The 13,830-nt window shown below is 68.3% G+C and overlaps 2 protein-coding genes across 4 annotated transcripts; one reads left to right on the top strand and one right to left on the bottom strand.

Annotated features, from left to right (window-relative positions):
- Positions 1 to 626: 626 nt before the first annotated feature.
- On the bottom strand, positions 627 to 4,057 carry LOC118158422 (alpha-sarcoglycan-like). Of its 2 annotated transcripts, XM_035313079.1 has the most exons (10): positions 3,949 to 4,057; positions 3,370 to 3,507; positions 2,817 to 2,959; positions 2,621 to 2,693; positions 2,327 to 2,525; positions 2,038 to 2,200; positions 1,753 to 1,958; positions 1,531 to 1,557; positions 1,011 to 1,196; positions 627 to 731 (listed from the first exon to the last, which is right to left on the bottom strand). In XM_035313079.1, the coding sequence occupies exons 1-10, from the start codon at positions 3,986 to 3,988 to the stop codon at positions 728 to 730; spliced, it is 1,179 nt and encodes a 392-aa protein (XP_035168970.1). In that variant the 5' UTR covers positions 3,989 to 4,057; the 3' UTR covers positions 627 to 727. The 2 variants fall into 2 exon arrangements, with proteins under 2 accessions (XP_035168970.1, XP_035168971.1); XM_035313080.1 differs by lacking the exon at positions 627 to 731 and having other exon boundaries at positions 1,007 to 1,196.
- A 2,342-nt stretch (positions 4,058 to 6,399) lies between these two features.
- LOC118158421 (neurabin-2-like) lies at positions 6,400 to 13,824 on the top strand. Of its 2 annotated transcripts, XM_035313078.1 has the most exons (10): positions 6,400 to 6,993; positions 7,030 to 8,017; positions 10,454 to 10,586; positions 10,708 to 10,828; positions 10,985 to 11,089; positions 11,389 to 11,524; positions 11,659 to 11,811; positions 11,922 to 11,975; positions 12,385 to 12,614; positions 13,207 to 13,824. In XM_035313078.1, the coding sequence occupies exons 1-10, from the start codon at positions 6,725 to 6,727 to the stop codon at positions 13,337 to 13,339; spliced, it is 2,322 nt and encodes a 773-aa protein (XP_035168969.1). In that variant the 5' UTR covers positions 6,400 to 6,724; the 3' UTR covers positions 13,340 to 13,824. The 2 variants fall into 2 exon arrangements, with proteins under 2 accessions (XP_035168969.1, XP_035168968.1); XM_035313077.1 differs by having other exon boundaries at positions 6,401 to 8,017.
- The last annotated feature ends 6 nt before the right edge of the window (positions 13,825 to 13,830 follow it).

The raw sequence follows: 13,830 nt of genomic DNA, 5'->3' as shown, positions 1-13,830 counted from the left end.
GGGTGCTGCAGGTGAGCCGGCGGATGTCGGGGTGCTACGCCAAGGCCACGGGGCTGCAGCCACCCAGCGGGGTCCCTGCGCCCCCCAAACTGGCTTTCTGTGAGCCCCCCACCCTGCCTGGGGGGTCACTGCGTGCCCTGGGGTGTGAGGCTTGGGGAGGGGGGAGCATGGATGGAGGAGGGTGGGGAGGGGGTGTCCCCTGCGAGCAGATGGGGCAAAGCAGCTGAGGAGGGGGCAGAGGGAAGCAGGGACCCCCAACCCCATGACTGGTGACCAGGACCCCACAGCACCCAGCGCGTCCCCCTCCAGCCCTGGGGGGCAGCCAGTGCAGAGAACCAGTATACCCAGTGCAGCAGCACCACTGGGACCTGCCCTGCCTGGGACAGGGCAAAAAGGTCACGATAAATATCTGTTTTAGCTAAAACCTCATTAAAAAGGCTTTAAAATAGCTATTCTAGTTAAAACTGGGGGGAGATGACAGCGGGAACAAGACCAGGGACATCCCCAGCACCTTTGGGGCCACCCCCAGTCCTGCAGAGCAGCTGTGCAGCAATGCTCAGGGCTGCACCCCAAAAATCCCACTGCCCACCCCCCAGACCAGGGAAATAAAGCAGAGAAACCACATCTCATTGCTACAGAGCCTCTTTACCGGGTAAATGCCACCCCACGGCAGAACAGAGCTCAAAGCAAGCTTGTCCTGTGGAGGCAACAGCGACACAGCCCCCAGTTACCTGGAAACGGGGAGAAAAGGGGTCATTCCTCCCCAAAAAAAGGATGCAGGTCCCATGGCTCCTATTTAAGGGTTTTAGCCACTCCCTGAGCCAGCTGGGGCAGATTAGGTTGGATGGGATTTGGGTAGGACCCGCTCTGCCCCCCCCCAGCACACCTGGATGGTGATCACCACCCCCAAATAATTGCAGATTCCCCCCAAGAGAGCCAGGCGGTCCCAAGCAAAGTCACCCCAAAGCCCTGCACCACCCCACAGGTGCCACCCCGGTGCCACCGCTCACCGCTGCTGGGGGATGAGGGGGGCGCGCGCCCCGTCCCCGCGTCCCGGCATGGGGTTGATGCGCTGCCCCGTGCGGACGTTGAACATGGGCAAGGTGGAGAGCGGCCGCGGGACGTCCCGGCTGCTGGCCATGCTCCTCAGCTCCTCCGTGTCGCCGTGGATGGTGCCGTGGTGCACCAGCTGGATGCTGGGGGGGGGGAAAGGGAGGTGGGTGCACAGCCGCCCGCGCCCCTTGTGGGGAACGGGGGCTTGGGGGGGGTTCTCCTCGCCCGGCGTGAGCCCGGGGGGAGGATGGTGAAGTAAAGCGGCTCCTGGTGCTCCAGCCTTTGTCTGTGCGGGGTTATTGGGGGGGTGGAGGAGTGGGGGCCCTTTTGGGGTGGGGGGACCTCCAGGATCCAGCACCCCCATCAGCTGGCAGCGGCTGATGTTCCCCGTCACCTCCCCGTCCCTGTCCCCCCGCCCCGGTCACAACCCAACCCCCCCCCCCCAAGCAACCGCACAGTCGGGGCGCAGGGACTCACTCAGACGTCTCCAAGTCCCGTTTTTGCCTGCAAAAAGGAGCAGAAATGGGGAAAAAAGCAGATGGTGAGAAGTGCTGTCACCACCCCCCGGTCGTCCCCAGGCCACAAGAGCTGGGGAAGGGGACACCAAACCAGGGTGCCCATGCCCCACCTGGGGGGGGACCCCCGTGCTCTCCCCTTGGGTTAGGGGTGCCGGGCTGTGCCCCCCCCTGCCCGACTCACACTCCCTCCCTGCGACAGCACATGAGGTGGCCCAGGAGCAGGCAGAGCAGCGCGGCCACCGCCAGCGGCACCAGCAGCGTCAGCAGGAAGCTGGGCAGGAGGTCCTGGGCTGGTGACTCGGTGGGGGGCTGGAAATCGCCCCCGTCCTCCAGCACCCCGGGACCCCACACCAGCCCCGGCGTCGTGGGGGTGGGCAGGACCTCGAGCTGGAATTTAGGAGGGGTGGTTAAGGGGTGGCGGTGGGGGGCATTGCTGGGGGGTGAGGACACGGCACGGGGGTCTCACCAGGGTGAGGTTGCACCAGCGGACGGCGAAGTGGGGCGCGAAGGTGTCGTAGCAGGAGGCGAGGGGCTGCTGGCCCAGGCGGCAGAGGAAGCGGCTCTGCGGCGAGGCGGCGGCGGCCAGGCACGGCGAGAAGGCGGCGTGGGAGCCCACCTTCACGTACACCCTGCGATTTGGGGGGGGCTGCCTGGAGGGGACCTCCAAAACCCCTGCAAAACCCCTGCACGGGGGACAAGGGGAGAGTTTCCCAAATGCGACCCCAAGCCAGGCGGCTGGGTGATGGCCCCCGTACCCCTCCTTGCGTCCCTCGATGGGCAGGGGCACGCGGCCACCGCGGTCCAGGGCGGAGGTGACGTTGATGATGCTGAGGTCGCTCTGCTCCCAGATGCCAGCCGCTGCCTGCCCGAAAAGCTCCCGCGCGGGGGCCGGCAGCAGCTCCTCCACGTTCCTGTTCCCCACCAGGAATTCGCCCTGGTACGGCGGCTCCCCCCCTGCGGGACACACACGAGACACCCGTGGGGACCACCCCGTGTGGGGGCTCAGAGGCAGAGCGTTTTGGGGGGGAGGGGGGGCGCACAGCCCTCACCTGGAGCGGGGACGACGGCGAGGACGAGCCGCTGTGCCACCGTCTCGTAGGTGCGCCGGTTGTGCGCCAGCACCTGCAGGAGGAGGAGAAGCCCCGGCCTCGAGGATGCCAATTCCAGCCCCGTGGCGCACACCCCAGCGCCCCGTGCCGCCCCCTTGCACGAGGCCGTGCGCTTTGCACGAGGACGGGCACTTACCTCGACGACGTGCGTGCCCACCTCGGCCGCCGTGGGGCAGCCGTAGAGGAAGCCGGGCTGGTGGGCGCCGCGCTGGGCGAAGCGCAGCCACCGCGGCAGGTCGGGGTGGTCCAGGAGGTGGGCGTGGAAGGTGATGGGGGCGGCTGCCGGGCGCCGGGACACACGGACACGGGGACATGGGACACACGTGTGTCATCGGGTGGGACCCCCTGCCCCGCAAAGCGCTCCAACAGAGCGCTCCCCGTGAGGAAACCGGCTCCAAGGAGCGTCCTGATCCCCTTTTGGGGCTGAACAACCCCAGATGGAGGTGTCCCCCCTCCCCCCGACCTCAACCCAGCAGTGATCGGGGGCAAGAGGTCCCCAAATGGATGTGGGGGGACGGATGGATGGATGCTAGCAGGGAGGGAGGTTGGGGTCACGGCTGTCGGGGGAAGGAGTAAGCCACTGCCCCCATTAGCTGGGTGTTCACACAGACAGGGGACAGTCCTGCCCCCCCCTGAGCCCAGCCCCCGCAGGGTCCCCTTGTCCCTTCTCCCCTCGGCCTGACCCTCACCATCATCATCATCCTCTCCCTCGTCGAGGAAGGCCTCCTGGAACAGCTCCCGCTCCAGCTCGTGGACGAAGATGGCTCCGGTCTCGAGGGAGACGTGGTGGTCGGGGAGGGCGGCCCGGGTGCCCCCCAGGACCAGGGCTGCGGCCAAGCACGGGGCTGGAGCCGGGGCGGGGGACGCGGCTCCCCCCTGCCTCAGTTTCCCCATTGCCCAGCGCCCCCATGGCACCCGCAGTCCCCCCCCAGACGCACGTCCCGGTGGTTCCAGGCGCTGGGACAGCAGGGCAGGCTATTTCTGGGAGGTGTTGGGGACAGGAAAAGGGACAGTAATGGGGGACAGGGACAGGGACAGGGACAGGGACAGCACCTTCCTCTTTCCCTATCCCCCCCCCACAGGGAGCTCCCCCCTCGGCCCCCAGCCCGCCTGGCACCAGGGACAGGACGGATTTATTTAGCCCTGCCCCCCATCCCCTCCCATTCCCTGCCCCATTCTGGGGGTGTCCCCCCCCCCCATGCCCTCCCTGCTGAGGGGCCCCCCAGCCAGGCCGTGTCCCCACGGTGGGTGACGGGGCTGCCACTCGCCTGCCAGCACCCAGACCCGCAGCAGCTCGGGTGCCTCCATCTTCGCCGGGAGCGGGGCCAGCGCCTGAGTGACAGCGGCAGCGGGGCTGGCAGGCCTGGGGGGCCCAGCTGGGGGGCACGGGGACACGGCGGGGACCCTGCCACGGCCACCTGCTGCCAGCCTGGCTTCATGCCACCGAGCCCCTTTTGCCCCTGGGGATGAGCGGGGACACCAAGGGTGTTCCCTTGAGTGCGTGGTGGGACCCCACTGTGCCCTCTGCTCTGGGTGGGTTCGAGCCGGTGCCACCGCTCGTGGGTGTTGGGATGGCAGCGGGGGCACAATGGGACATGATGGGACACAGTGGGACACCAGGGGGCACAACAGGACACAGTGGGGTACAGCGGGACAGGATGGGGCACAGCAGGACACAGCAGGGCAGGGGAGGGGACAGCGGAGCACGATGGGGCACAGTGGGACATAGTGGGGCATGGTGGGGTACAGCAGGGGACAAGGGGGCACGGGGGGCACAGGAGGACACATTGGGACACAACTGGGCATGGCTGGGCACAACAGGGCACGACGGGGCATGATGGGGCACAACAGGACACAATGGGACACAACAGGACATGATGGGACACAACAGGATATGATGGGACACAACAGGACATGACGGGGCACAACAGGACATGATGGGACACGACAGGACATGATGGGACAGGACAGGACATGATGGGACACAACAGGACACAATGGGGCACGACAGGACATGATGGGACACGACAGGACATGACGGGGCACAACAGGACACGATAGGGCACGACAGGACACAATGGGACATGACAAGGCACAATGGGACACGACAGGACATGATGGGGCACAACAGGACACGATAGGGCACGACAGGACACAATGGGACATGACAAGGCACAATGGGACATGACAGGACACGATGGGACACCACAGGACACGATGTGACATGACAGCACATGACGGGGCACGACGGTGCACAACTGGGCACGACAGCACGGTGTGGCACATAGGAGCGTGGGGACATTTGGGGACAGCTGACCCCCCCGCCAGCGTGGCACGTGGCCGGCCAGCACCGGTACCCCGCACACACATGTCCACGGGGTGCACACGTCTGCACACGCGTGTGCGTGCACGAGGTGGGGCGCAGAAACAAGGCCCCCCCCCCAGCCCTTGGCAGGACGCAGAGGGGGGGCGTGCTGGGAGACCGCAGGGCTGGTGGGGGGGGTGAAGGAGCTGGGGGGGGGACAGGTTTCGCAGCGGAAGGGGAAGGGGGGGGCCGTGGGGGCCGTCGCGCCGCGCCGCGTCACGCCACGTCACGTCTCGTCACGCACAAAGGGCCGGCACGCTGCGTCGGGCGGCAGCGCAGCAGCTGCAGGGTCCTGGCGCCCCCACCCTCACCGGCGTGCCCCCCCCCCCCAGCGGCCTGTCACTAGGGGGGGACACAAGTAGGGGTGTCCCTACCCTGTCCCCTCCCCCCAGTCCACATTAGTGTGTGGCTCTTTTGGGGCTCTCGTCCCACAGGCACCCCAACACGGTGCCACGCTGTGCGCCCTGGTCCCCATGGTGCCCGTACTGCTGGGAAGGGTGGAGACCCCAAATAACCCCCCCAGAATATTCCCCCTCCTGTCCCCCAGTGGAGGCGTGGGGCAGATGGGCAGCACCCTGGGGAGGGGCACGGGTTTGTGGGGACAGAAAGTAAATGGGGACCCTGTAGGGACACTCTGGGACACCCTGGGGAGCTGTGGGTGTGGGGGCGTGGGGACCAGAGGGATGGGAGCAGGGGACATGGGGACAAAACTGGGGGGGCACAGGGGGAGGAGCAGGGGGACACGGGCACAGAGCCAGGAGGGGCGCAGGGATAGGATGGGGGGACATGGTATGAAAGTGGGGGGACACGGAGCAAGGAATGGGGGACGTGGGGGACATGGGTACAAAATGGGGGGACTTGGGACAGGCTGGGGACAAGGCTACAAAACTGGGGGGATACGGGGACAGGAGGGGGGGATGTGGGGACGGATAAAGGGGATGTGGGGACAAAACTGGGGGGCGCATCGCCAGGACTGGGGGGACACAGGGACCATCTGGGGGCCATGGGGACGGAACTGGGGGGGCAGAGGGGCAGAAGCAGCGTGGCCACAGGGCTGGGGCTGAGGGTCCCCAGGGACGAAATCGGGGGGCCCTGGGGACACATGTGGGGTGGGGGCAGACCCGAGGGGGGCCATGGGGACAGAGCTGGGGTGGGGGGACACTGCACACAAGGCTGGGGGGGGGACAATGATGGGGGGACACGGACACGACACATCCCCAGCCACGCAGAGGGGACGCGTGGGGAGAGCTGGGGGCTGCAGGGGACCACGGCGGTGCCGCCAGGCCCGGTGCCACCGGTGGGCACGGGGAAGGTGGGGGGGACACGGGGAGGGGATCGGGGTGACGGCGGCGGCGAGGCCGAAGCGCGGCGGCGAGGAAGAGGAAGAGCAAGAGCGCGTCGCTAAGACCCAGAGGGCTCTGCGGGCAGCGGGGCGGGCGGATCGCAGGCAGCAGCGGCTCCATCACCAGCGCAGCAGCGGAGAAAAAGGGGAAGAGGAGGAGAAGGGAGGAAGGAAGGAGGGCCGGGGCGGAGGGGGGGGGGCGCGCTGGGCCCCCCCGAGGCTGGCGATGGCCTGACCGGGTCCCCGGCGGCCCCCCGGCAGCGGCCCCCTCCCCGCGCCCCAGCAGCCGGCGGGCGATGCGGCGCGGCGGCGGCGGCGGCGGCGACGACGGGGCAGGATGCTGAGGACGGAGGCAGCGAGCGGGGCGGCAGCCCCGGGCGGCAGCGGGGGGGCCCCGGGCGGCGGAGCGGGCAGCGGGGGGCTGAGGAGCGCGTCCCCCCACCGCAACGCCTACGAGGCCACCATCCAGGCCCTGAAACCCACAAAGGATGCCGAGGGCGAGGATGGCAAGAAAGCCCGTGGCAAGAAGTATGGCTCCAACGTCCACCGCATCAAGAACATGTTCCTGCAGATGGGGACGGCGCCGGGCCCCGAGGGCGCCTGCGACTTGGCCAAGGGCAAGGAGAAGCCCGTCCGCCTCTCCTTGCCCCGGGCCAGCAGCCTGAATGAGAGCATGGAGCAGGGCAGCCTCCTCAAGCTGGGCACCAGCGTCTCGGAGCGGGTGAGCCGCTTCGACTCCAAGCCCGACAAGCCCTTCTCCAAGCTGCAGGAGACCCGCAAGATCTTCGAGCGGAGCCCGCAGGAGAAAGAGGCCACCACCAAGCTCCTGCTGCGCAAGGAGCGGGCCGGCTTCCAGGACCGCAAGCTGGACGTGGTGGTGAAGTTCAACGGCAGCACCGAGTCCCTGGACAAGCTCGACACCGAGGCCGTGTCGCCCACCGTCAGCCAGCTCAGCGCCGTCTTCGAGAAGGCCGACCTCCGCAACAACCTCCACAAGACGCCGGGGCGCGCGGGGCCGCTCAACTCCAAGCTGGTGAGCAAGCGGTCCCGCGTCTTCCTGCAGGGAACGGAGGCCGGCAAGGCCGAGAGCCGGACGGGAGACGGCCCCGCCGCCCCGGCACGGCCACGGCCGGCCGAGGAGGAGAAGGCAGCGGGCAAGGCCGGGAGGCCGGCGGAGAAGGATGGGAGCGTCCCGCGGGTGCAGGAGGTCTGCAAGATCAAGCCGGTGGAGGTGGAGGAGAGCGGAGAGTCGGAGGCCGAGGCGGAGGCCGGCGAGCCGGTGCCAGCGCCTGAACCGGCCAAGGGGGCCGAGGGGCCGGCGCCCCCCGAGCCGCGCCTGGAAGGGGGCGAGGAGCCCCCCTACGCCGAGGAGGGCGTCAAGGGTGAGCGGGCGGACGAGGGCGACCTGTACGACGAGTCCAAGAAGGAGGACTTCTCCGAGGCGGACCTGGTGGACATAAGTGCCTACAGCGGGCTCGGGGAGGACTCGGGGGGCAGCGGGCTGGATGAGGACGAGGAGGCTGATGGGCTCTACGAGCCCGAATCCAGCTGCGTGGAGATCCCCGGGCTGTCCGAGGAAGAGGAGCCCGTCCCCAACCGCAAGATCCAGTTCAGCACGGCCCCCATCCAGGTGAGCCCGGCCGCGGGGTTTAGGGGGTAACCGGGCAGAGCTGGGAGGAGAAAGCGGGAGTTTTGGGGTGCCCCCCTCCAGCCTCCAACGAGGCTCGGGGGCATGGAGGCAGCGATGGGCAACCTCCTGCCCCATTGCCCATGGCCAAGCTTGGGCCACCACCGTGCAGCGCTGGGGAGGAGCTGGTGGCCCAGCCTGGAGAGGGGCAGGGGGGCTCTGATGCGCCCTCGTACCCCAAAAAGACCCCTCTGGGGAGCACCTGGAGGCTGGGTGCAGCCAGATGGGAGATGTCCAGGCACACTGGTGGGGTCACAGCCCCGGCATGGCCACACGGGGAGGGGCTGGGGATGCGGCATGGGGAGGGTACCCCGGCCGTGGGACCCCGGGGATGGTGGTACATGGGGGGTGACAGGAGGCAGGGGGGTGACATCGGGACCTAACGGGGTGGCACGCTCGCACCACGTGCCCCAGGAAGGGCCGGGAGCCACTCAGTATTTTGGGTGGGGATGCCCAAAATACCCGGCTGGGCCCTGAATGCTGCCGGGTGCCACCAGGCCGTGCCACCACCCCTCTGCACAGGTCCCCAGGGTCCCTCAGGGCCGGGACCCCTCCCAGAGCCAGTGTTCTATGGGGGAGGATGTTTGCTCCCCTCTCCTTTTCCCCCCCTCTCGGGCCCAGCGCGGGACCATTTCGGGAAGTGGAGGAAGGGGAAGTGTCTCAGCAGCACGGGCAGGCGGGGGCCAGCCACGAGAGCTGCCCGCCCCCCCCCCACACACACCCCGGCAGCATGGGGACGCAGGGACAGCTCCGGGATTTGGGGTCCCCATCCCGTGCCACGGTCCCTGGCCGGTGCCGGCGGTGGCACAGCGGGGAGAAGGGGCCGTGCCGCTATTTCGGGGCTTTCTCTCGTGCTCCTATCCCCTCAGCTGGAGGAACAGAAATTGCTTTGTGCCGAGCGGGGTTATTTTTAGCGGCACGGCCTATATTCTGGCTCTGAGTCAGCGGCGGGTGGGTGGCCCCACCTGGGACGGGGGACGGGGACCACGGTGGCCCGGTGTGGGGACAGGGTCCCGCGGTGGCCGCGCACCGGCTGGGCGCACGTCGGGGGTTCGGCGCCATGGGGACCAGCCGGCCCGTCTCCAGGAAGGGATTTCCCCCGCGGATGCGCAGTCGAGCTTTTTGGGGTGCTCCGCTCCCCCAGGTGCTGCATTCAGCCTCCGGTGTTTGCCCCCTGCCCTGTCCCTCCGTGGGGTCCCGTGGGCATGGGTGGGCAGGGCACCCACCTGTCCTGCACCCTGAGCATCCTGAGTCCCGTGTGACCAGGAGGCACTGGGGACCCCGGCACCAGCCCCCACCCTGCACCCAGGGAGGGGGGTACCCGCTGCCAGCCCCCTCCCCAGGCCATTTGCTGCCCCCGTCTGCTTCTCCCTTGGGAATTGCTCCGGGTCCTCTGCGCATCCCAAACACCCCGAGGACCTCGGCACAGAGCTGGGTGGCACAGCGCGATGTCCACGCCTGGACCCCCCCGGGGACCACATGCAGGGGGACAGAAGCAGGTCCCCAGTTTGTCCCCAGCACTCCTGCGTGCCACCCAGGAGGGTCCTGCCTTCTCGGTGTCACCGAGCTTTGTGCGATGGCCCTTGACACTCATCCCCAAATACCCTTTGTTGCAAGGCTTTAGCGGTGCGGTGTTAGCCCTAATCCACCGCAGCCCCTCCGGGGACATCTGCCGTGCTCAGCACCAGGACCCCCATGCCTGGGTGACCCCCCCCCCGTGGGGAGCCCCAGGCTGGGGAGCGGGGGAGGATGAGGGGGGGACTGGGGGAATGAGTCTGGTCTGCTCCCCTGAATCATGTGGCTTCGAGAGGCCACTGCTGGTGCACCCCGTCCGTCCGTCTGTCCCTCATCTGTCCATCCATCCAGTTATCTGCCTGCCTATCCAGCCATCCCTTGGGCCATCTGTCTGTCCGTCCTTCCACCTATCCGTCTGCCATTTCATGCACCCAGCCGTCCGTCCATCTATCTGTTCATCTGTCCCTCCATCCGTCTGTCCATCTATCCGTCCATCCCCCCATCCCTCCATCCAGCCACACGTCCATCCATCCGCTCCCCCACCAACCCACCCTTCTCCGCCTCCCTTGGTCCATCTATCTGTCCTCCAGTCCACCCGTCCATCTGCCATTCCACCCCTCCATCCATCCCTCCCTCCCTCCCTCCCTCCATCCCTCCGTCCCTCCGTCCCCCCGTCCCTCCCTCCCTCCCCAGGACAGAGGGCACGGAACCACCTCTACTCCCAGGGCCGCCCCAAGCCCCCCTCAGACTCTTCCTCATCCCGCGGCGCGACGTGGGGCTGGGGGGGGTTCTCCGGTGCCTCGTAGGATCAGTAACCCCCCTCTCCATGCCCCCGCCCCGCCGCCCGTCCCCCTCCCACACCAGGTCTTCAGCACTTACTCCAACGAGGACTACGACCGCCGCAACGAGGACGTCGACCCCATGGCCGCGTCGGCTGAGTACGAGCTGGAGAAGAGGGTGGAGCGCCTCGACCTCTTCCCCGTGGAGCTGGAGAAAGGTTGGTCCTGGCCCCGTCCTGCTCCCCAGCGCCTCGGGGATGGATCCGAGGTGACCCCATCGGTGTCAGGTGGTCGTAGCCACCGCTGCCAGCCCCGGGACACGGCTCTCTGTCTCCGCAGACTCCGAAGGGCTGGGGATCAGCATCATCGGCATGGGCGCGGGGGCCGACATGGGCCTGGAGAAGCTGGGCATCTTCGTCAAGACGGTGACGGAAGGGGGGGCGGCCCACCGGGACGGCAGGTACGGGGTGCCCGGCCCCAAATCCCACCCCCGGACTCCTGCTGCTGCACCCCCCTGGGCTTTGGGGGGTAATGGAGGGGCTGGTCCGGGAGCTGGGAGACGCCGGGGAGGTGGGCGGGGGGTGGCAGCGCCGTGACGGTCCCCCCTTGTCCCCAGGATCCAGGTGAACGACCTGATCGTGGAGGTGGATGGCACCAGCCTGGTGGGGGTGACGCAGAGCTTCGCCGCCTCCGTGCTCAGGAACACCAAGGGCCGCGTCCGGTAGGGCCCGGGGCTGGGGACACACGGGGACACGCTGCCCCCACAGCACCCCCTGCCCCAAAATACCCCCTGATCCCTGCTGTCCCCATGGCCACTGCCTGCCCCATGCCACCTTGCCTCCCCAAATCCCCACCATGAACACAACGCGCCCCCAAATCCGTCACTCCCAGGAGCATCCCAGCAGGGATGCCCCCCACCTGAACCTCCCCTGTCCGTGCCACCTGGGTGTCCCCCATCTGAGCCCCCCCTGCCACCTGAGCCCCCCCTGTCCCCAGCTGAGCCCCCCGCTGTCCCCGCAGCTTCCTCATCGGGCGGGAGAAGCCGGGCGAGCAGAGCGAGGTGGCGCAGCTGATCCAGCAGACGCTGGAGCAGGAGCGGTGGCAGCGGGAGATGATAGAGCAGCGCTACACCCAGTACACCGAGGACGACGAGGAGGTGAGGGAGGGGACAGCACCCCCCAGGAGGGGACAGGCGCGGCCTCTGCCCGATTCGGTGACTCGGTTTCCCCAAGTGGGGGTCCCCGGGGGGGGGAGCTGCCAGGTGCCAACCTTGCTCCGTGCCCACTGCAGACGGGGGAATACGCCACGGACGAGGAGGAGGAGATGAGCCCCATGTTCCCCAGCGGCGAGATGGCCATCGAGGTGTTCGAGCTGGCCGAGAACGAGGACACGCTCTCGCCGGTGGAGATGGACCCCGAGAAGCTGGTGCACAAGTTCAAGGAGGTGAAGAGGGGCTGAGGGGGGAGGGGGGGGGGAAGTGGGTGCACACGGGGGCGGTGCGGGGCCGTCCCACCACGTCCCCACGCCCCGCGAACGCCTGGCTCCTCTCGCAGCTCCAGATCAAGCACGCCGTCACCGAGGCTGAGATCCAGCAGCTGAAGAGGAAGGTGAGCGGGTCCCCGGGTGCGCCCTCCATCTCCCCAGATCCCCTGCATCTCCTGACCCCTTCCCAGATCCCCACGTCTGCCCCCAGCCCCCCCAGAGGTGCCGTGCCGTGCCATGCCGTGCCGTGCCGTGCCATGCTGTGCTGTGCCGTGCCGTACCATGCTTTGTCGTGCCATGCCGTGCCGTGCCGTGTCGTGCCGTGCCGTGCCATACCATGCCGTGCCGTGCTGTGCTGTGCTGTGCCGTGCCATGCCGTGCCGTGCCGTGCCGTGCCGTGCCATGCCGTGCTGTACCATGCCGTGTCGTGCTGTGCCGTGCCATACCTGCTCTTTGGCCACACCATGCCATGCCACCCCGTGCTGTGCTGAGCCATCCCGTGCCGTGCCGTGCCCTGACCCTGTTGTCCCCCAGCTGCAGTGCCTCGAGCAGGAGAAGGCTCGGTGGCGGGCCGAGAAGGCCCAGCTGGAGCAGAGCGTGGAGGAGAACAAGGAGCGCATGGAGAAGCTGGAGGGGTACTGGATGGAGGCGCAGAACCTGTGCCAGGCCGTGGACGAGCACCTCAAGGAGACGCAGGCCCAGTACCAGACCCTGGAGCGCAAGTACAGCAAGGCCAAGAGGCTCATCAAGGAGTACCAGCAAAAGTGAGGGCAGGGGCCTGTGCACGGAGCCTTCCCCCGGGCGCGGACACGTCCCTGGGGCACAGACCCCTTCCCAGGCACCCCTGGTTCCTGGGCATGGACCATCCCCTGGGCACAGACTCATCCTCAGGGCACAAAGTTGTCCCTTGTCCCTGCAGGCAAATGACCCCATCCCCTGGGCACCGCCCCGTCCCTTGGGCATGGCCCCCTCCCCGGGGTACCAGTTCCATCCTGGGCACCTCTTGTCCCCAGGCACGGACCATCCCCTGGGCACGGACTCATCCCGAGGGCACCAACTCATCCCTTGTCCCCGCTGACAAACCATCCCCTAAGCATGTCCCTGTCCCCTGGGCACGACCCCATCCCCTGGGCACGACCCCGTCCCCCGGGCACCAATTCCAACCTGGGCACCCCTTGTCCCCAGGCACGGACCATCCCCATGGAGACCCCTGGGCACCACCACCCCACCGGGCATGATTTCTCCTCGATGCCCAAACCCCGGAGCCCCCCTCACCTGGCCCACCTCCCCCCCCGTCAGAGGGGCACAGCCCCCGTCCCCGGTGCCGTGCGCCCACGCGTTTGTCCCCCCCCGCAGGGAGATCGAGTTCCTGAAGAAGGAGACGGCGCAGCGGCGGGTGCTGGAGGAGTCGGAGCAGGCCCACAAGGAGGAGATGGAGAAGCTGCAGGAGAAGGTGGGCACCGGGCGCCGGGACGCGGGCTGCCCCTGAGCCCCGGGGCCCCGCGGGCACGGCCGGATCCGGCCACGGCCCCACCGCCGCCTGGCCCCCGCTCCGCCGCCGCTCTCGCCACCGCGTCGCTCCCGGGATGGATCGCAGCAGATCTGCTCTCGCTCCGGCCGCTGGATCCCACGCTGGGCGGCAGCGGAGCCACTTGGGTGCCGGCTCCCTCCGGACTGTGCGCCCCGGCCGCCGGATCCCACGCCGGGTGGGATCTGCCCCGGGATCTGCCCTGGGATCTGCTCCTACCGGATTCTGCTCCCACCGCCGCGCCCTGCCCCGGATCGCAGGGGATCTGCTTGGGGTGCTGGCGTGCGCCCGATCCTCCTTCTGGCACTGGATCCCACGCCGGATTGCAGTAGATCTGCCTGGGTTCCGGGTCGCGCTGGATCCTGCCGCAGGGTCCAACAATTCCGTAACGGAGTGAAAGAGATCGTCTTGGGCGCTGGATCCCAGGCTGCTTGTGCGGGATCCCCCAGGGG

The sequence above is a fragment of the Oxyura jamaicensis genome (genome assembly GCF_011077185.1).
Source record: "Oxyura jamaicensis isolate SHBP4307 breed ruddy duck chromosome 27 unlocalized genomic scaffold, BPBGC_Ojam_1.0 oxy27_random_OJ102116, whole genome shotgun sequence".
NCBI classification, from domain to species: domain Eukaryota; kingdom Metazoa; phylum Chordata; class Aves; order Anseriformes; family Anatidae; genus Oxyura; species Oxyura jamaicensis.
The sequence above is the reverse complement of the archived record's forward strand: the minus strand, read 5'-3'. Positions and strand labels throughout refer to the sequence as shown.

What these genes read in the sequence shown, in the direction of transcription:
- LOC118158422 (XM_035313079.1), bottom strand. Translation starts at nt 3,988, where the DNA reads ATGGAGGCACCCGAGCTGCTGCGGGTCTGGGTGCTGGCAG. An exon ending in GGGAGAGGATGATGATGATG is followed by an intron (nt 2,960 to 3,369) that starts GTGAGGGTCAGG and finishes GGCGCCCGGCAG; the next exon opens with CCGCCCCCATCACCTTCCAC. An exon ending in ATCGAGGGACGCAAGGAGGG is followed by an intron (nt 2,201 to 2,326) that starts GTACGGGGGCCA and finishes CCCAAATCGCAG; the next exon opens with GGTGTACGTGAAGGTGGGCT.
- LOC118158421 (XM_035313077.1), top strand. Translation starts at nt 6,725, where the DNA reads ATGCTGAGGACGGAGGCAGCGAGCGGGGCGGCAGCCCCGGGCGGCAGC. An exon ending in TCAGCACGGCCCCCATCCAG is followed by an intron (nt 8,018 to 10,453) that starts GTGAGCCCGGCC and finishes CTCCCACACCAG; the next exon opens with GTCTTCAGCACTTACTCCAA. An exon ending in GCGGCCCACCGGGACGGCAG is followed by an intron (nt 10,829 to 10,984) that starts GTACGGGGTGCC and finishes CCTTGTCCCCAG; the next exon opens with GATCCAGGTGAACGACCTGA.